The 16,726-nt window shown below is 43.6% G+C and overlaps 1 protein-coding gene and 1 pseudogene across 1 annotated transcript; both read left to right on the top strand.

Annotated features, from left to right (window-relative positions):
• The first annotated feature begins 203 nt into the window (after positions 1–203).
• Positions 204–1,087, top strand: LOC101714539 (small ribosomal subunit protein uS2 pseudogene; annotated as a pseudogene).
• A 4,745-nt stretch (positions 1,088–5,832) lies between these two features.
• On the top strand, positions 5,833–16,726 carry Ppic (peptidylprolyl isomerase C). Its single transcript, XM_004854481.4, has 5 exons — positions 5,833–5,988; positions 11,045–11,158; positions 11,586–11,679; positions 14,016–14,200; positions 16,066–16,726. The coding sequence occupies exons 1-5, from the start codon at positions 5,881–5,883 to the stop codon at positions 16,192–16,194; spliced, it is 630 nt and encodes a 209-aa protein (XP_004854538.1). The 5' UTR covers positions 5,833–5,880; the 3' UTR covers positions 16,195–16,726.

Here is a 16,726-nt window from a genome sequence, read left to right as displayed (position 1 = left end):
AGAGTGACACCTCACAATGACAAAAATGTAATTCATTAAAAGATAATTCTAGATTTGTTTGCACTCAAGTTGTCTCACAATATGTATAGCAAAATGTACAGATCCACAAAGATAAGTAGTCTACAGTGACGATGAGATATAGTTAAATATCCATCTCGCCTTTCCGAGCTGCCCAGCAAGGGGTCCACACAGCGTTGTTCTTGATTCCCATTGTAACTTAAAGGGAAACTTTCACAATGTCCGGAGCCCTCAGCGTTCTGCAAATGAAGGAGGAGGGTGTCCTCAAATTTCTTGCCGCAAGAACCCACTTAGGTGGCACTGACCTGGATTTCCAGATGGAACAGTACATCTACAAAAGGAAAAGTGATGAAATCTACATCATAAATCTGAAAGCGGACCTGGGAGAAGCTTCTGCTGGCAGCACGAGCCATGGTCGCCTTTGAAAACTCTGCTGATGCCAGCGTCATATCCTCTAGCAACACCGGCCAGCGGGCTGTGCCGAAGTTTGCCGCTGCCACTGGAGCTACTCCTATCGCTGGCTGTTTCATTCCTGGGACCTTCACTAACCAGATTCAGGCAGCCTTCCGAGAGCCGCGTCTTCTGGTGGTTACAGATCCCAGGGCTGACCACCAGCCCCTCACGGAGGCGTCTTAAGTCAATCTGCCGACCATTGCTCTGTGTAACACAGATTCTCCTTGGTGCTGTGTGGACATTGCCATCCCGCGCAACAAGGAAGCTCACTCAGTGGGTCTGCTTTGGTGGATGGTGTCCCAGGAAGTGCTGGGCATGCGTGGCACCATCTCCCATGAACACCCGTGGGAGGTCATCTTCTACTTCTACAGGGACCCTGAAGATTGAAAAGGAAGAGCAGGCTGCTGCTGAAAAGGCTGTGGCCAAGGAGGAATTTCGGGGCAAATGGACTGCACCAGCTCCAGAGTTCACTGCTACTCAGCCTGAGGTTGCAGACTGGTCAGAGGGTGTGCAGGTGCCCTCTGTGCCCAGTCAGCAGTTCCCTACAGAAGACGGATCTGCAGCCCCCACTGCTCAGGCCACTGAGCAGGTAGGAACCACCACTGAGTGTTCTTGAACAGTTTGTTCTGCAGACACTTTAGCAAAATGGGAATGAGATTTGATGGAAAATAAAACATGAGTTTCTAAAAACAAAAATCTATCTATTAGTAACTGCTATAACATGTAGATTAAAAATCAGTGGGGTAGAGAAATGAATGCAGAGCTGACAGCCTGGATCTACTGAATTTGTACACGGAATACTGAACCCAACAAGGGCAAAATCAAGAAGAATCATTCAGATCCTGTGTGACAAAGCAAGCATAAAAGAATGAAAAAATAGAATATGTTCTCTGATCCCAATATGAATAAACTAGAAATCATTAACAAAATGATGATTTAAAAGTCATGTTTTAAAGGTAAGGCACTATCTATCTACGTAGCACAAGTCAAAAAATGTAAATTAGAAAATATTTTTAACTGTAACAATGAAAATACTTAATTTTAATTAATGCAATTTATCACACTAATAGAATAAAGAGAAATCAAAGGAAATCACATGATTATGTCAATAGAAACACTGATAAACCTCTCCAGATTTGGAACAAAGTCAAGGCATATGAGTTTGTTACCACTGCTGTAACAAAGTACTCCAAATTGGGTCACTTAAGACAACAGAAATGGTCACAGTCCCAGAGGTTAGTGGTACCACATCACGGGTTGTTCTGAGAGTTCTAGGACAGGATCCTTCCTTGCCTTTTTCTCTCTTCTAGTGGTTGCCAGCAATCTTTGATATCCCTTGGCCTGTAGACTCATCACTCCAGTCTATACCTCTATCTCCGTATGGTGTTCTTTGTGTGTCTTTGTCTCACCTCTTTTTTTTAAAAACACAACATTTACTGGTACGTTTTAGGCATACATGATGATGACATTCATTATAGAGAATTTGCACCTGTACATGGTACATCCTGCCCCTTTTTTCCCATGCTGTCTCATCTCTCTTTAAGAGAACACCAATCTATAAGAGGAGGTACACTCTACTCCAGTATGACTTCATCTTTTTTAAAAAATTAATTTTATTGGTACATTTTAGGTATATAATGACATTCATCATTGGAAATCTGCACCTTTACATAATCTCTCTTGGTTCTTATTATTTCCTCCTTCCCCTGCCCTCCCTTCAACCCTTCCATCCCTCCCTATTTACAAAGACTTTGTTTCCATTTTTTCATTTTCTCTTATTAATTCCATTCCCTTATTTCCTTTCCCCTACCCTTCCCACTTCCCCTTCCCCTTCGCCCCTTTTCTTCCTATTTCACATTATCTATTATACCTTTTAGTCCTTATTTACACTTTCAATTTCTCACACTAGACAAACTATTCAGTATTTACATGTTAAGATGTCCTATTTATTTCACTTAAGACTATCGCCTCAATATGCATCCATTTAGCTATAAATGTTTCTAATTTCTCATTTTTTATGGCTGAGTAGTACTCCATTTTATTAAAAAACCACATTTTCTTTATCCAGTCTCCAGTTGATGGGCAACCGGGTTGCTTCCAAGTTTTCACTATCACGAATTGTGCTGCTATGAACATGGGTGCACATATAACAATGTGGTATGATTCTTTTAATTCATTGGGGAAGATACTCAGGATGGGGAATAGCTGGGTCAAATGGGACTTCCAGTCCTAGCTCTTTGAGGTATCTCCATACTGATTTCCACAGTGGTTGCAACCAGCCTACACTCCCACCAGCAGTGGAGCAAGGTTCCTCTTTCCCCACAACCCCGCCAGCATTTGTTATTGGTTGATTTCATGAGAGCAGCCATTCTTTCTGGGGTGAAGTGGAATCGCAGCGTTGTTTTCATTTGCATCTCTCCAATGACCAGTGATGCTGAACATTTTTTCATATGTTTCTTTGCTATTCCTACTTCTTTGTCTGAGAAATGTCTGTTCATTTCAGATGTCCATTTTTAGAATGGATCTCTAAATTTGGGAGGTCTGACTTTTTAAAGTTCTTTATAGATTCGAGATAGTAGACCTTTGTCTGAGGAACAGCAGGTGAAAATTTTTTCCCACATTGTGGGTTGTCTGGTCACTCTTTTGGTGGTTTCTCTTGCTGTGCAGAAGCTTTTTTTTTTTTTTTTTTTTTTGGTACCGGGGATTGAACTCAGGACCTTGCACTTGCAAGGCAGGCAACGGAACCACTGAGCTAAATCCCCATCCCGAGAAGCTTTTTAATAAGAACAGATCCCACTTGTTGATTGCGCTAACTCAGGGACAACTGTGGTTTTATTCATAAAGTCTTTTCCTACACCATTGTCTTCAAGAGTTCTACCTAACCTCTGTTCCAGCTGGTTCAGCATTTCTGTTTTAATATTTAGATCTTTAATCCATTTTGATTTTAGTTTAGTGCATGGTGAGAGATATAGCATGACTTCATCTTAATATGTTTACAGCTATAAAGATTATTTCTAAATAAGGTCACATTCACAGAGATGGGTTGTGACATTGATATATCTTTTGGGGGGGCAATTAAACCCACAAAACAAGGACTCCCACTGTTGCCACTTCCTTTTGTATTTTAAGTCCTAGCCAGTGCAATAAGTTAAGAAAAAGAAATAAAAGGTGTAAAGATTAGGAAGAAATAAAATTGTCATTGTTCATGGATGGTATAATTGTCTATGGAGAAAATTTTACATAATTCATAGATAAATTATTCGAATGAGTAAGTTTAACACGTTTGGTATACAAGTTAATATATAAAATTTATTTTATTTCAAAATAATAAACAGGAAAATAAATGTTTTAAAAAGTATAATTGACAATGGCATACAAAACCAAACATTTGGAAATCAATCTAATAAAATATGCATAATACTTCTGGGTTATAAGATCTTATTGACAGAAATTAAAGAAGATCTAAATATATTATGTCCAGGAACTGAAAGATTCAATATTATAAATCTTCCAACTCCTTCCAAAATGATCCATAGAGGCAATGCTATCCCAATAAAAAAATCCGTTATGTGGAAACTGACAAGCTGATTCCCAAGTTCATACGGACATGAACAAGGTCAAGGACAGCCAAGAAATTACTGGTCTAAGATAAGGGAACATGTACTAATGAACATGGAGATTTATTATAAAGCTAGTCTAAATTAAGACTGTGGTATTAGGACAAAAATAGACAAGCCAATGAGGCACAAGAAAGGGCCCACAACAGACCTACGCTATCCATGTATGCATGACTGGTCTGTGGCAGGATTAGTATTTCAGAGTAGTGAATGAAGAAGAGACTTTTTAATAAATTGTGCTGGGACAAGCGGATATCCTTACGGGGAAAAATGAATTTGCCCCATCCTGTGCTATGCACCAAAATAATGCATGCAAAACACAGATAAAATTTTACAAATAAACATTTAAGCAAAAAAATATAGTAAGATTCCATTCATGCAAAGTTGAAACAAAACCAAACCATTAGTGAAAAAGTCAAAGTTGCAGGTAACTTGGGGAGAAAAAAGTGAATAATTGGAAGGCATAAAAGAGGAATTTCTAGAGTGATAACACTCATTTCTTTGCTTTGGGGGGTTATAAATAGTGGTTAGATACATTAAGTCATTCAACAAACAAATACTTAGGAATAGTTACCACTATATTCAAGGCACTGTACTAGATCTGGGTAATGAAAAAAAATAGAAACAGCCTGACTCAAGTGCTCTGGTGGTGCTGACCTCTGAAGCAGAGAGACAAAAAAATAATCACAGCGATGAGCACAGATAAATATATACAGTCACCCAGTGGACTGTGGCTCTGAGTTACCCTTCACCTGCTGCAACGGCCGCTCCTTATTGGGTGCGGGTGGGGAGAAAGCCATTAAGGCCTTACTGGACTGGATCATAAAAAGTTATTCGCGCCATCCCTGATGAAAAGCAGCGGCCCCTCCTTTTATCATAAAGGGTTCCATTGTCATTTTAGATATAGGAATTCATCGCTTATCCAAGGAAAGCCTGACTTGAAAGTCAATTCCTTTAAAAAAAGAAAAAGCCAAAGGAATACTATTAATTTTAACCTTAATCTTAGAGATGTTACTGTAAAATATAAAAGTTCCTTTGATTCCTAAGTTAAAAAGCAATGAGTTTTAAAATGACTTTTCCCTAGGTTACAAAGTACTTTCTTGCTCGTTGTGGAGTATCTGAGAAATCAGAAAATTACAAAAGGGACAAAAATCCATTCTATCGCCATAGCTACTGTAAATATTTTCTTGGGTCTCTCCATTTTTAGAATGCCTTTATGCCATTATATCTACATTTGAGATCAGACTTCCTATGTGGCTTTGCAACCTGAGTTTTCCAGTTAAAATCATAATGGGGGCTTCTCCAAGTCCCCAAAGAATCTTCTTAAAACATAATTCTTAAGTTAATAATCTCATCCTCGACTTGCATACTTAAAACTCAGTCTGATAACTTGGTTTTCACAGGAAGGAGTTTTGTTTGGCCACGGTTCTGGGCTTGGAGTGGGTAAGTGCTGCCGGAAAACAGATCACGGAACCACTCTCCAGATTCGCGCGTAACCCTCATTAGTCTGTCGAGGGCAGAGGCTGCGATCCAGAAACTTCGCTTTTCCCCTAAACGTGATCACTTCAGCCAGAGGACTGGGCTCAACGCCCCGGGTGCCCCAGCCCAGGACCGGCCCCGCGCCCCGCGCCCCGCGCCTCGCACCCCTCTGCCCGGTCCCGCCCGCCCCCCGCGCGCAGGCGCAGCCCCTCCCGCCCGCCGCCCGCCGCCCGCCGCCCGCCGCCCGCCGCCCGCCGCCCGCCGCCCGCCGCCCGCCGCCCGCCGCCCGCCGCCCGCCGTCCACCGGCGCACCATGGGCCCCCGGCGACTCCCGCTCGCGCTCTGCCTGGGACTTTGCGTGCTCGCGGCGGCTTCGGGGAGCTCGGGCGTCCGCAGGCGAGGCCCTTCGGTGACAGCCAAGGTGACAGGGCAGCGGCGCCCCTCCGCGGGCGGGCGGGGGGCTCTGCCTCTCCAGGGCGGGTCCGCGTGTCCAGCCCGGGCCCCGCAGCCGGCGGGCCTCGCTCCGGGAAGGGCGGCCCGGGAGCCTCCTACCGCGCGGCCTGGACCCGGGGGCGACGGGAAGGGCGCCGGGCGTAGGCTGCAGGAGCGGGCTGGGCGCAGTCCTGCCTGCCTGTCCGGGCCTTTCCGGGAAGGGGCGCCTTCACACCGGGGTTCTCCCGCCCGGGTGTGTGGCCGTGCTGGGCCGGCCAGGGCAGCGCCTGTGTAAGGTGCTCTTGGGACAGTTGGGGGGCGGCGTCTGCCGGCGCGGGTCCTTACACCTCGGGTGCTAGGCCACTTAGTTCTCTTTTGAGCTGATATTACCCAGGATTAAAAGGTAACAGGGACGACGTGCAGAGGGAATATTGCCCTGCAGATCGTTCTAGGAAGCTTGGCATCTGGGAGGAGGGGCAGCTGGAAGTGGTCCTAATAATTGGTCAGGGCTTGCCAGAGGAAATGATACCTCTGAACTAGCAGAATACGTGGGTTCTCTAAGGCAGACCCACCCAAGGCGTGGGGAGGACCATGGCGAGGTTTGGAGAGGGAGGTCCAGCCCGACCATATACAGCCAAGGGACAGGAGAGACCCGCCAGGGCGCAGGCTGGGTGATGAACTCAGGCTGTTTCAGGGAGCACGGATTCCACTCAGTAGGCCCTTCTTTAGGAGTTCCAGCTTTGGAAATCAGCTTGTGCAAGGCCACAGAGCTGAGCAAGGTACTCTTTAAGGTCTTTGGATAAAGTCATAAACATAAACGAGAAATTTATATTACTATGAGATATTGAAGGATATGAACTTAATACAGATGGGTGACATTTTGAAACACCTGGTGAATGAGGACAAAAGCTTAGTTGGCAAAGGGCATTGCACGTGGAGAGGTCTCCAGGCGGAGAGCCATCAGTAGGGTGGTGTAACTGAGGACTGGCCTGAGAGCCGTGGCTGGGTGCACAGAGGTGAGCAGCCAAGATTGCCCAGGTCTCAGAGGCCACAGTGAGGGTGTGAGCATCGAGGCAGTTGTTATTAGAATTTGAGATCTTATTCTAGGTGCAGTTAGAGCCGATGATGGGCTTTGAGAATAATGTAATCTATGATACACTTTAGAGAATGATTGTGGTCACTGAGGTCATTTGGGGATGCATGTCCGGTCCAGAGGATTGCTTGGATCAGGGTGGTAACTTTGGGAATGCAGAGTAAAGGAGGAACTTGAAGTGGATTTTGGAGATACAACAGAAACTGCTGTTTAGGTGGAGTCAGAGAGAGGGAGAATTGCAGTATAAAATACAGAATGCCCAATTACTGTGGGTGTAAATTTCAGATTAATAACGAATAATCTTTACAGTACATCCCTGTTATGTTAGGGAACACGTTCCACCTGGGAAGAGAAACTTACTGATGCAGGACCCACACGAAGCAAGTCAGTCACCATCTTCGGGGGTGGGTGGGGCCAATGCTTACCTTTTAACAGCAGTCTAGTGATTCTGAGGAGAAGCCAGCCTGAAGCCACCGGAGGAACCAAGAATGGGGCAAAGTAGGGACATCCTGTGCCCAGGTCTAGGTGTGACAGTGAGGGATCTATTCATGGCATGGTCACTTAACATATCTCCTTTTACTTTTTCCATCACGTTTATCAAGATCTGAAGACTAATTGTATAGGCAAGCCTTCTGTAGATTCAACTGTTAGATTACTTTCAATGAAGGTTTTGAAGCAACTAAATATACTGGAAAACGAAGACATTAAAAATTATGGGCCGGGGATTTAGCTCAGTGGTGCTGTGCCTGCCCCACAAGTGCAAGGTGCCGAGTTTGATCCCTGGTACTAAAAAAAAAAAAAAAGATTTCTCTGAGTGCAGAAAAGTAGATTATTTGATCATTGTTCTAGTATATTGTTCCCCAGCAGTCTTTTCCTTTACTTCTAATTTTGTTTACATATAGGAATCTGTACATAAGAGGCATGAGGTGCTGTTCTCACCGTGGGACCCGTTAGTGGTGCTCACCTAACCCACCCACAGACCGCGCTGACAGGCCAGACTTGCAGCTCCCTGTCCAAGTGCCAGTGCTTTTGGAAGCCCAGCTGAGCCCCACAGATAATCACCCACCTTCCCATGACACTGTACACGACTTGTCTTATAAAGCCTGGCTTCTTGTCACGCACGTTACAGCATCTGGTGTGTTTTTCCGCTGGGCTGCAGGCTCTGTGAGGGTAGGTGCTCTGTCACCCACCTGTCCAACTTGGCCTTCTCAGGGGTGCTCAGCAAGTTCAGGGATGGGTCTGGTGTCTAGTTTGCCATGCAGCCCCACCTACTATTTAGGGGGTGCGCCCTGGCCCTCACGTAGTATCACTTGACTATGAACCATTTGACATTTTCCACTGTCTGTCTGTTCTGACATTGTGCTGGGATGCGGGGAGCAGAAGACACTGTCTTTCCTTTAGGGGTTCCCCGTCTGCGCTGGAGAGCTATGTAATAAGTCACAGTTTAAATTAGCCTTGCATTGAAATTCTGACTCACACTCATGGTTGGGATGCCTTGTCAACCATTTACCCTCCCTCACCCCTCCTTTTCTCACTTGTAGATTAGTGATGATAGTTGCTGGTCCTCCCCCCACCTACAAGTGGTGAGGATTGTTATAGAAGATGGCCTAGGGAAAGCACATGAGACACCACATGAGTGACATCTTTCTTCCCCCTTCCTCCCCAGCTAGTTCCTCCCTTTATTTAAATGCCTCTCCTTGCTCCCCTCCTTACAGTTTCCCAGCCTCCTCCAGGCAGCCCAACATAATCTCAGTCCCTGCATCTGGGTGAGAGCCTCCTATTCTCTTTCTCCTTCTCAATACCATTTGGCCTCTTTTCTCTCCTTCCCTCTTTTGAGTGACAGAACTTGAGTCTCAGAGGCTGACATTTCTTTGCTTTCTGGAACTACTCAGCAGCTCCTTTCCCAGCACCCCACATCCAGCTGTGGCCACAGGGCCATGCAGACCACATTCCTGCCAGTACTTTGGTCCAGGAAGAGCTGCCAGGTGGGACCTGTGCCACCCTGGCCCTTGGAGACTGCCCCATTCCTTCCAGGCCTGCTGCCCATCAGAGCTTCTCTGGGATGCCTCCCCTGGCCTGTGGCATTGCTCCTGCACTGGCTACCCTGGGTCCTACGGCATCTGTCACATGCTGGCTTATACCATGGTTCTGGGTTTGCTTACTTCCCTGTCTTTTACTTTAGGGCATCTCAGAACTGGGATTCTCTTGCACAGCTTTTGCCCTCACATTGCCTTTCGGAGAGATCTGTAATAAATAACTGCTTGACTAAATAAGATTTTTCTCATTTCCATTGAGAGTTGAGCCAACTCTGTTATGTCTCTATTCTCTCTGCTGTCCTCATGAAGGGGCACTGCAGTTTGGGAGGTCATATTGCTAGGCATGCTTCATATATGTGTCAATAGGATTTTTATTCCAGAACTATGCAGGGGGACAGGCACTTTTCCCCCATTTTTTCATGCTGCTCTCTCCCAAGTTTTATTCTTTTTTGCTTTCTAGATATTCACAGACATAACTCTCTCCTTTATTTAAAAATTCTGGAAAGCCCTTTTAAGTGTCTGTGGGGTCTGATTCTCGTCCTGGTGCTACGTTGTTACTGTCCACCCTGCCTCTGCACATGGCTTGGAAACCCTGAGAAACTGCTGCTCAGCTCCATGTGTTAAAGCAGTGTCTTGGCTCTAAGTTACTCTGTTCTCTTCCCTGCAGCGCCTCCCCTTGAGAGCAGGGACATTCATGCATTCTGTAAAGCTCTTCTGTATAAATAATAATAAAACTTTTGCTGCCTTGGCCATGTAAAAACTGTGAAATGCCACACGGAACACTAAATATCACATCACCCTATGACAGACGTACTGATGTATTGGCAGAAACCCTTATCTTGAACTAAAGCTTGACAGTCTTTACTTAGTGATTTTTCTAAACTGCAAGACATCTTTTTTCTTTGACAACCCTTCTTATATTTTTAAAGCCATCTCTTGAATGTCTTTTTTTACCTATTCATACAGTAAATTGGTTTGTTCATATAATCTAAACTCACTAATAGAATGCCCTTTGACTCCATGGCCTTTTCAGGCCTCTGTCTGAGAATCATCTTAACTCAGTGATTTCTGAAGCAAAGTGTATAAATTCATTTCAGATGAAAGTTTTTTTAAAAAGTTGAAGAGAACTTTTAAGGTTTAGTCTGCAAAAAAGTGACTTATACTTATTTCTGGATGTTTTCTTTCTTTGGTTGTAAGACTAACGTCTTACAGAGAAAGAACAGTCTGCTTATGGGACTGGGCCATGACACCAGAATGCAGTGTCTGAGTCTGCAGGGTAAATGGCTTTGTCAGGCCCTGAGCAGTGTCTGCTGTCTGTTCGATGAGACTGGGACTGGTGCTTTACTGTGCAGGGTGTGAGAAGCCAGCTTCTGAAGGATTTTATGTGTTCTCGTTGTCTTTCACAGTCCCCATGACAGCAGACAGCTATTGAGAACTCACTGGGAGTTTAGCAGTGTTTGAAATGACAAAAAATAAATCTGGATGGTTAGCCTTTCACTCCTCACCATTTATTCCCCTCATGCCAAGACTAGAAAGCATTACCTTTTAAAAGAACATTTGCCACTCTAGTCTTCATCCACAGAGCCAGGAAACAGGAGGCAGCAGAAGTGTTTGCCTAGGGTGTGGGGGAGAACAGAATTCCTGAAGACTTTCTATTGGCTGACCCTCATGGTATGGAATCAAGCTTTAAGCTCAGTACCAAGAACAGCACCTGGCTCATGGGGGGTGTTCAGTAAATGTTTGTTGAGTGACTATTTGTGAGTGAACCACACCCACATGGGTGTTTTAACTGATACCCTGCTCATCAAGGGGCAGTCTTCCCTTTGTGGATCGCTTCACAGATTTTAACTTTGACCTGTATTGTGCTTTTGTCTTCTCTACATTATAACCTTTTTCTCTGTTTCACCTACCAACAGGTCTTCTTTGATGTGAAGATCGGAGAGAAGGATGTGGGCAGAATTGTGATTGGTCTCTTTGGAAAAGTTGTACCCAGGACTGTGGAAAATTTTGTTGCTCTGGCAACAGGAGAGGTCTGAGTTTTATTTCTTTTAGCTGTGCATGAAATTATGTCCTTTTTCAAAGTCAAATAGAAAGATGTCTTCTACGAAAATAAGTATGAAATCATTATATCACTTGAACCTGTGACATCTTATCATATTTTACTTTATTTTCCTATAAAATCTTACTATTCAGGTACTCAGTGCCCTTAGGCTTCCAGAAATTGGGGAGAAACAATCAAGTGAAAATTCAGATTACTCTTTTTTCATTCAAACTAATACTTTATTTCCATAGTTTATTGTTTGGTCACCTAATGATAAGTTTCTCTCAGTAAATCATTGCTGGGACCTAATCAGTTCTATAGATACTTTAATTTTCTCATTTGCAGACAAACACTGAGGTTTATCTTTCAGTATGGTTAATTCCTACTTGTGTATTCAATTGAAATTACCTCTTTAGAAAGGCTATGGATACAAAGGAAGCACCTTCCATCGTGTCATCAAGGATTTCATGATTCAAGGAGGGGACTTTACTGCTGGAGACGGCACTGGCGGTAACATCTTCTTTGCCTTTCTCTTCCCTCACTTTCCAAGTGAAACCTAAGATTAAGCCATTATATTTCCCCAAAATACTGAAATTCCAGATTTAAGGAAAAATCTATAAAGACGACTAATTCTTCAAGAGGTATAGCATTTTGAGGGCTTCGTCTACCAGAATCTTAGTAGAAATGAATGCGTGAGGCTTCCTAATATTAAATAGGAGTGGTTTGGCATTCATTGCTTTCTCATAGTGGAGATGTGTTCATTTGGCAGCCTCTTTCACAGTTGTTAAAAATACTGGACTGCTAGTTTGTAGCAGTATAGAACAATGTCTGCCATAGGAAGGACAAGGTAAAAGCCTGGTGCCCTTGAGGTGGTTGCTAGCAGCACATGTGGTGTGGTGGAGAAGGACAAGCTGGCATCTGAGTGGCAAGATGGCAATGATACCACCCCTCCTTCCAAAAGCTTTTCCTTTTGTCAGTTTCTTTCTTTTTTGGTGCTAGGCATTGAACTAGGGCCTCACACATGCTAGGCTAGCACTCCGTCTTTGAGCTACACTCCCAGCCCTTTCTAAAATTTTGTACAAGGTCTCAATAAGTTGCTCTGGCTGATTGCAAACTTGTGAACCTCCTGCATTAGCCTCCACAGTAGCTGGGATTACAGGCAGGTGCCACCACACCTGGCACTGTCACCTTTTTTAATAATAAATTTAAGTCATAGCTGAGTAATGAATATAAGTCTTTAAAACAAAGTAAAAGTTCAATAAAGGACAAATACTTTTAAATTTCTAGAGTTTCAAATCCCTTTCAGTTTATTGTTTCTCATGGAGGATTACAGCTACCCAGTTCCATGGACTACTTTCCCGCTGAAATGTAGTGAGAGTTCTTTGCCTGAACACACACTATATGTTTAACTACATGGAATGTAAGTTTAATTCGCATTTAGGATTTAAATAATGCATTTGGTTTTTCTTTTCTTTCTTTTTTTGTACTAGGAATTGAACTCAGGGCCTCACGTGTGCCAGGCAGGTGCTGCACCACTGAGCTACATTCCCAGGCCTTTTTTGCTTTTTTGGGGGGTGGATATTAGTTGCTAACCTCTTACAGAAACAGGCCATTTTGGGGCAGCATTTCTCCTTTTATGTTTATTGCAATGTTTTATTTATTTAAAGCAAAAATAGCTACCATTCAGTTTTTTAGGTTGCCTGGTACTTTGTGAAGATTACTTTTAGTTCTTGCAAAATAGCTACATGGTATGGGGGTAGAAAGGGGCAGAGAAACTTGTTCAGGTTCCTCCGGTAATCACGTCAGCACTGGCTCTCACAGGGAGACCCTGATGCTCTGGCGCCGTCCCATGGTACTGGTGCGTCCTTCCTACCACAGGGTCTCAGGAATGGTCTACCTTGCCCTCTTTTCCATTCTGTCCTCTCTCTTCCTTGGCTGCCCAGTGTTCGTATGAGCCTTGGATTAAAATTCTCTGAGCTTTGGAGAGGAAATTGTGAACTGTTTCTGTTTAGCCTTAGAGCCTTCTGTGAGGAGTTCCTGCTAGGGTACCTGCATGTCCTTCACCAGTCAGTTCTGAGTTGCTAGGTTCTGATAGCCACTTCTGGTCCTATAACCGAGCCAGAATTTTGAAGTTGGCAACCAACAGATGGATCAGAACCTGGCGGAAGGGGTGATGGGCAGGACAGGCCCTGCAGGTGTTGGAGATGGGCAGATGCTTCTTACGGACCACAATTCTTCTGGAGAAGGGGCTTCTGCTATACCTGCTGCTTTGCTAGGAGTCTATACCACATGTTCTTCTGTGCAAGTTGATCCCTGGGCACTCCCAATTTCGGTTATCTTCTGTGCCCTTCTGGGCTGGGGAGTTGCTGTGCTTAACTTTATAACTGTTCCCCCAGGGTAAAATAGAACTGAGAATACTGATTCTGTAGGGTTATTGTAGGAATGAAAAGCTGAGGGCATATATTCAGTGCTTGGTGTGCCCTGGTTTGGTGCTAAAGTGAGAGTGACCCCGGACAGGTGACCTGAATGTAGGACAAAGAGCCACTAGCATGGCTCAGTACCTTTCTATCTGGCTTTGGAGCACCCTCCTACCCTTCTACTCCTCCTTTCAGAGGAGAAGTCACTGACTTGCTCTGTCAAGGTTTGGCCCTTTGTTTCAGGTCTTGGTGCCCTGCTTCCTTACAAAGTTAATTTTATCCCCTTCTTCTCATGTTTGACCATCTTTTCCACCTTCCCACCTCCTATAGGCTTCTAGTAACTGATTACACTAAAGCCTTGTGTTTCCTTTCAACAGTTACTTTCATTAAACATCTGTTCACTTTCTTCCTTCTTGTTTTCTCACTCAGGCGTGAGCATCTATGGTGAGACGTTTCCTGATGAGAACTTCAAGCTGAAGCACTACGGCATTGGGTGGGTCAGCATGGCCAATGCTGGGCCCGACACCAATGGCTCCCAGTTCTTCATTACCTTGACCAAGCCTACCTGGTTGGATGGCAAACATGTGGTATTTGGGAAAGTCCTCGATGGGATGGTAACTTGATGTATTTTCTTTTTCAAAGCTTTATGTTTGTGAAAGTACCTTCAGTTGATTCATTTAAATTTTTTTTTGGTACCAGAGATCAAACTTGGGTCCTTGCGCTTGTGAGGCAGGTGCCAGAACCACTGAGCTAAATCCCTGGTGATTCATTTACATTTTAAAATGGGTTGTTAGAGATCCATTATTATATGGTGACTGGCCTCTTCAAAGATGAATAAATTATGTATGGCATGGCATTTTAATTGTTAGGGGCATTAAAGCAGAAGCCAGGGACTTAACATGGAGAAGTTAAGTAATTTATTTTACTACTGGCTATAAATGGAAAGCCCTGTCTAATGGAACCAAATAAAATCATGGCTCCATATATAAAAGCAATGGAATATTACTCAGCATTAAAAAGGAAAGACATTCTGACACATGCTAAAACACAGAGAAGCCTTGAAGATCCTGTCCTAGGTGAAATAAGACAGTCACAAGAAGACAAAGCCTATGAGTCCAGTATCTAGTCAGATTCATAGAGAGAAGAAAGTAGAAGACTGGTTGTCAGGGGCTGGTGGGGGTAGATATTTAATGGATACAGTTTCAGTTTTACAAGATGAAAAATTCTGGAGATGGGTTGCACAACAGTGTAAATACACTTAACACTACTGAGTTGTGCACATAAAATAGATGAGATGGGAAATTTTATGTCATGTGTTTCTTACCACAATTAAAAATAAAATATTAAACCCTGAGCCTGTGTGGTTCAATCCAGGCACCAGGTCACATTCAAAAACACGCACTATAGCAACCAACAATTACTAAGAGAATCTGAATCTGTGCTGTTACTCCTCAAAGAATAACAAAGGTATCTATGCATAACCCATAGTAGTACTTCTACAGCTCTCTCTCTCTCTCTCTCTCTCTCTCTCTCTCTCTCTCTCAGCAGCTGCCCATAGCAGCTCTCTCAACTCTGAAACTGGCCACCGTAAAGTCTGCCTAGCCCAACCCTTGGCTATCCTTGCCTCTCTTGACCTCTTCTACATTTTGTTTTGTTTGCATGGGAGTTGTTTTGACCCCCAACCTAAACATAATTGAGCCAGTCTTATTCATGGCAGTTCTTCCATATCTTCTACCTGCTACTTTGATTCTACTCAACCAAAGTCCAGGAATTGAGCTGGAGACTCACTGTTTGGAAAGCCCATTTTTCTCAGTCTGTGACATCCTCCCTCCGTGCAGAGCCAAAGTGGCACATTGGCTTGTGAAGCCTTCCCAGCAGAGGAGGCCCTTCCACCACTGTGGTGTTGGGGTATAGGATTCAACCTGCAGAGTAATAGCTTGGGAAACCTTTAAAATGGGCAAACCAGGAACTAGGTCAACTTTTAAATCTGCTTTCTTGCCCATTTTATTAGACCTAGACCTAGAATAGGGTGGAGCTGAAACTGACCAACTCCATGTTAATCTTATATTGGGCTGTGGCAGTTGATTAGAAATGCTTTTTTTTTTTGGTACCAGGGATCGAACTCGGGTCCTTGTGGTTGCACAGCAAGCGGTGAAACCACTGAGCTAAATTCCCGGCCGAAAAATGCTTTTTTCATTGTATAGATACATGCTTACAAAATAGCTAACTATTTTAGAATATCAAATGTTTGCTTTAAAAGTGAGGAAATATACTAATATATTCTTTGACAAACAAGGTGGTTTTTCTGTTGTCTATCATCTATCTATTATCTAAACATTCGAGTTCTGTACACTTAGCTTGTATGGTTTTTGTAATGATAAACTTTCTTTCCCCTTGGGCTTCCAGAGTGGATATATGGCCCCCTGGGCTGCTGCAGCTGCCCGTGAGAACTGAGCACTCCTCTGCCCTCTCTCCCCAGACTGTGGTACACAGCATAGAGCTCCAAGCAACCGATGGGCACGATCGGCCGCTCACCAACTGCTCCATCGTCAACAGCGGCAAGATAGATGTGAAAACACCCTTTGTGGTGGAGGTTGCTGACTGGTGACACAGCTGGAAACCAGAAGCACGGTCCGCAGGGTCTTGTCCATGTATGTCTTTGTATGTGTGTGGGGGTGTAGGGCACACATGTGCCTGCCTGCCTGTCTTTTAATTCTTCAGTTACTTTTTTTTAGCTTTCTTTTAATTTATCATCAAGTTCACAAGAGATTTAAAAATCACCCACTCAAAATTTAGTTTGCATGAATTTTGGTAAATTGCCTGTTTAGGGACTTTGGACTGAAAAAAGACATATCCCTTCTACCATTGGTGCTATTTTTAAATTAGAAAATTTTGTACTGACTACTTACTTTTAAGAACACGATCATTTATTTGTTTTTGCTAAGTTTGTTGTTATTCCATGTGGGGTAATGCTAAAGATTTTTTTTTAAAGATTAGGACATGAAGTTTATTGTTTTGTATTCAAACAGTTCTTTTCAGGTAAAAGGAGATTGGATTTGTTTAATCTGATGTATGTCATAGATATTTTTCCTGATAAAAGGTACTTTGATCCTCTCTACAATAAATACTTTTTAAGTGAA

This window comes from Heterocephalus glaber, unplaced genomic scaffold, assembly GCF_053883595.1.
Source record: "Heterocephalus glaber isolate CG9 unplaced genomic scaffold, H.glaber_assembly_v1.0 deba00001463, whole genome shotgun sequence".
NCBI lineage: Eukaryota > Metazoa > Chordata > Mammalia > Rodentia > Bathyergidae > Heterocephalus > Heterocephalus glaber.
The sequence above is the reverse complement of the archived record's forward strand: the minus strand, read 5'-3'. Positions and strand labels throughout refer to the sequence as shown.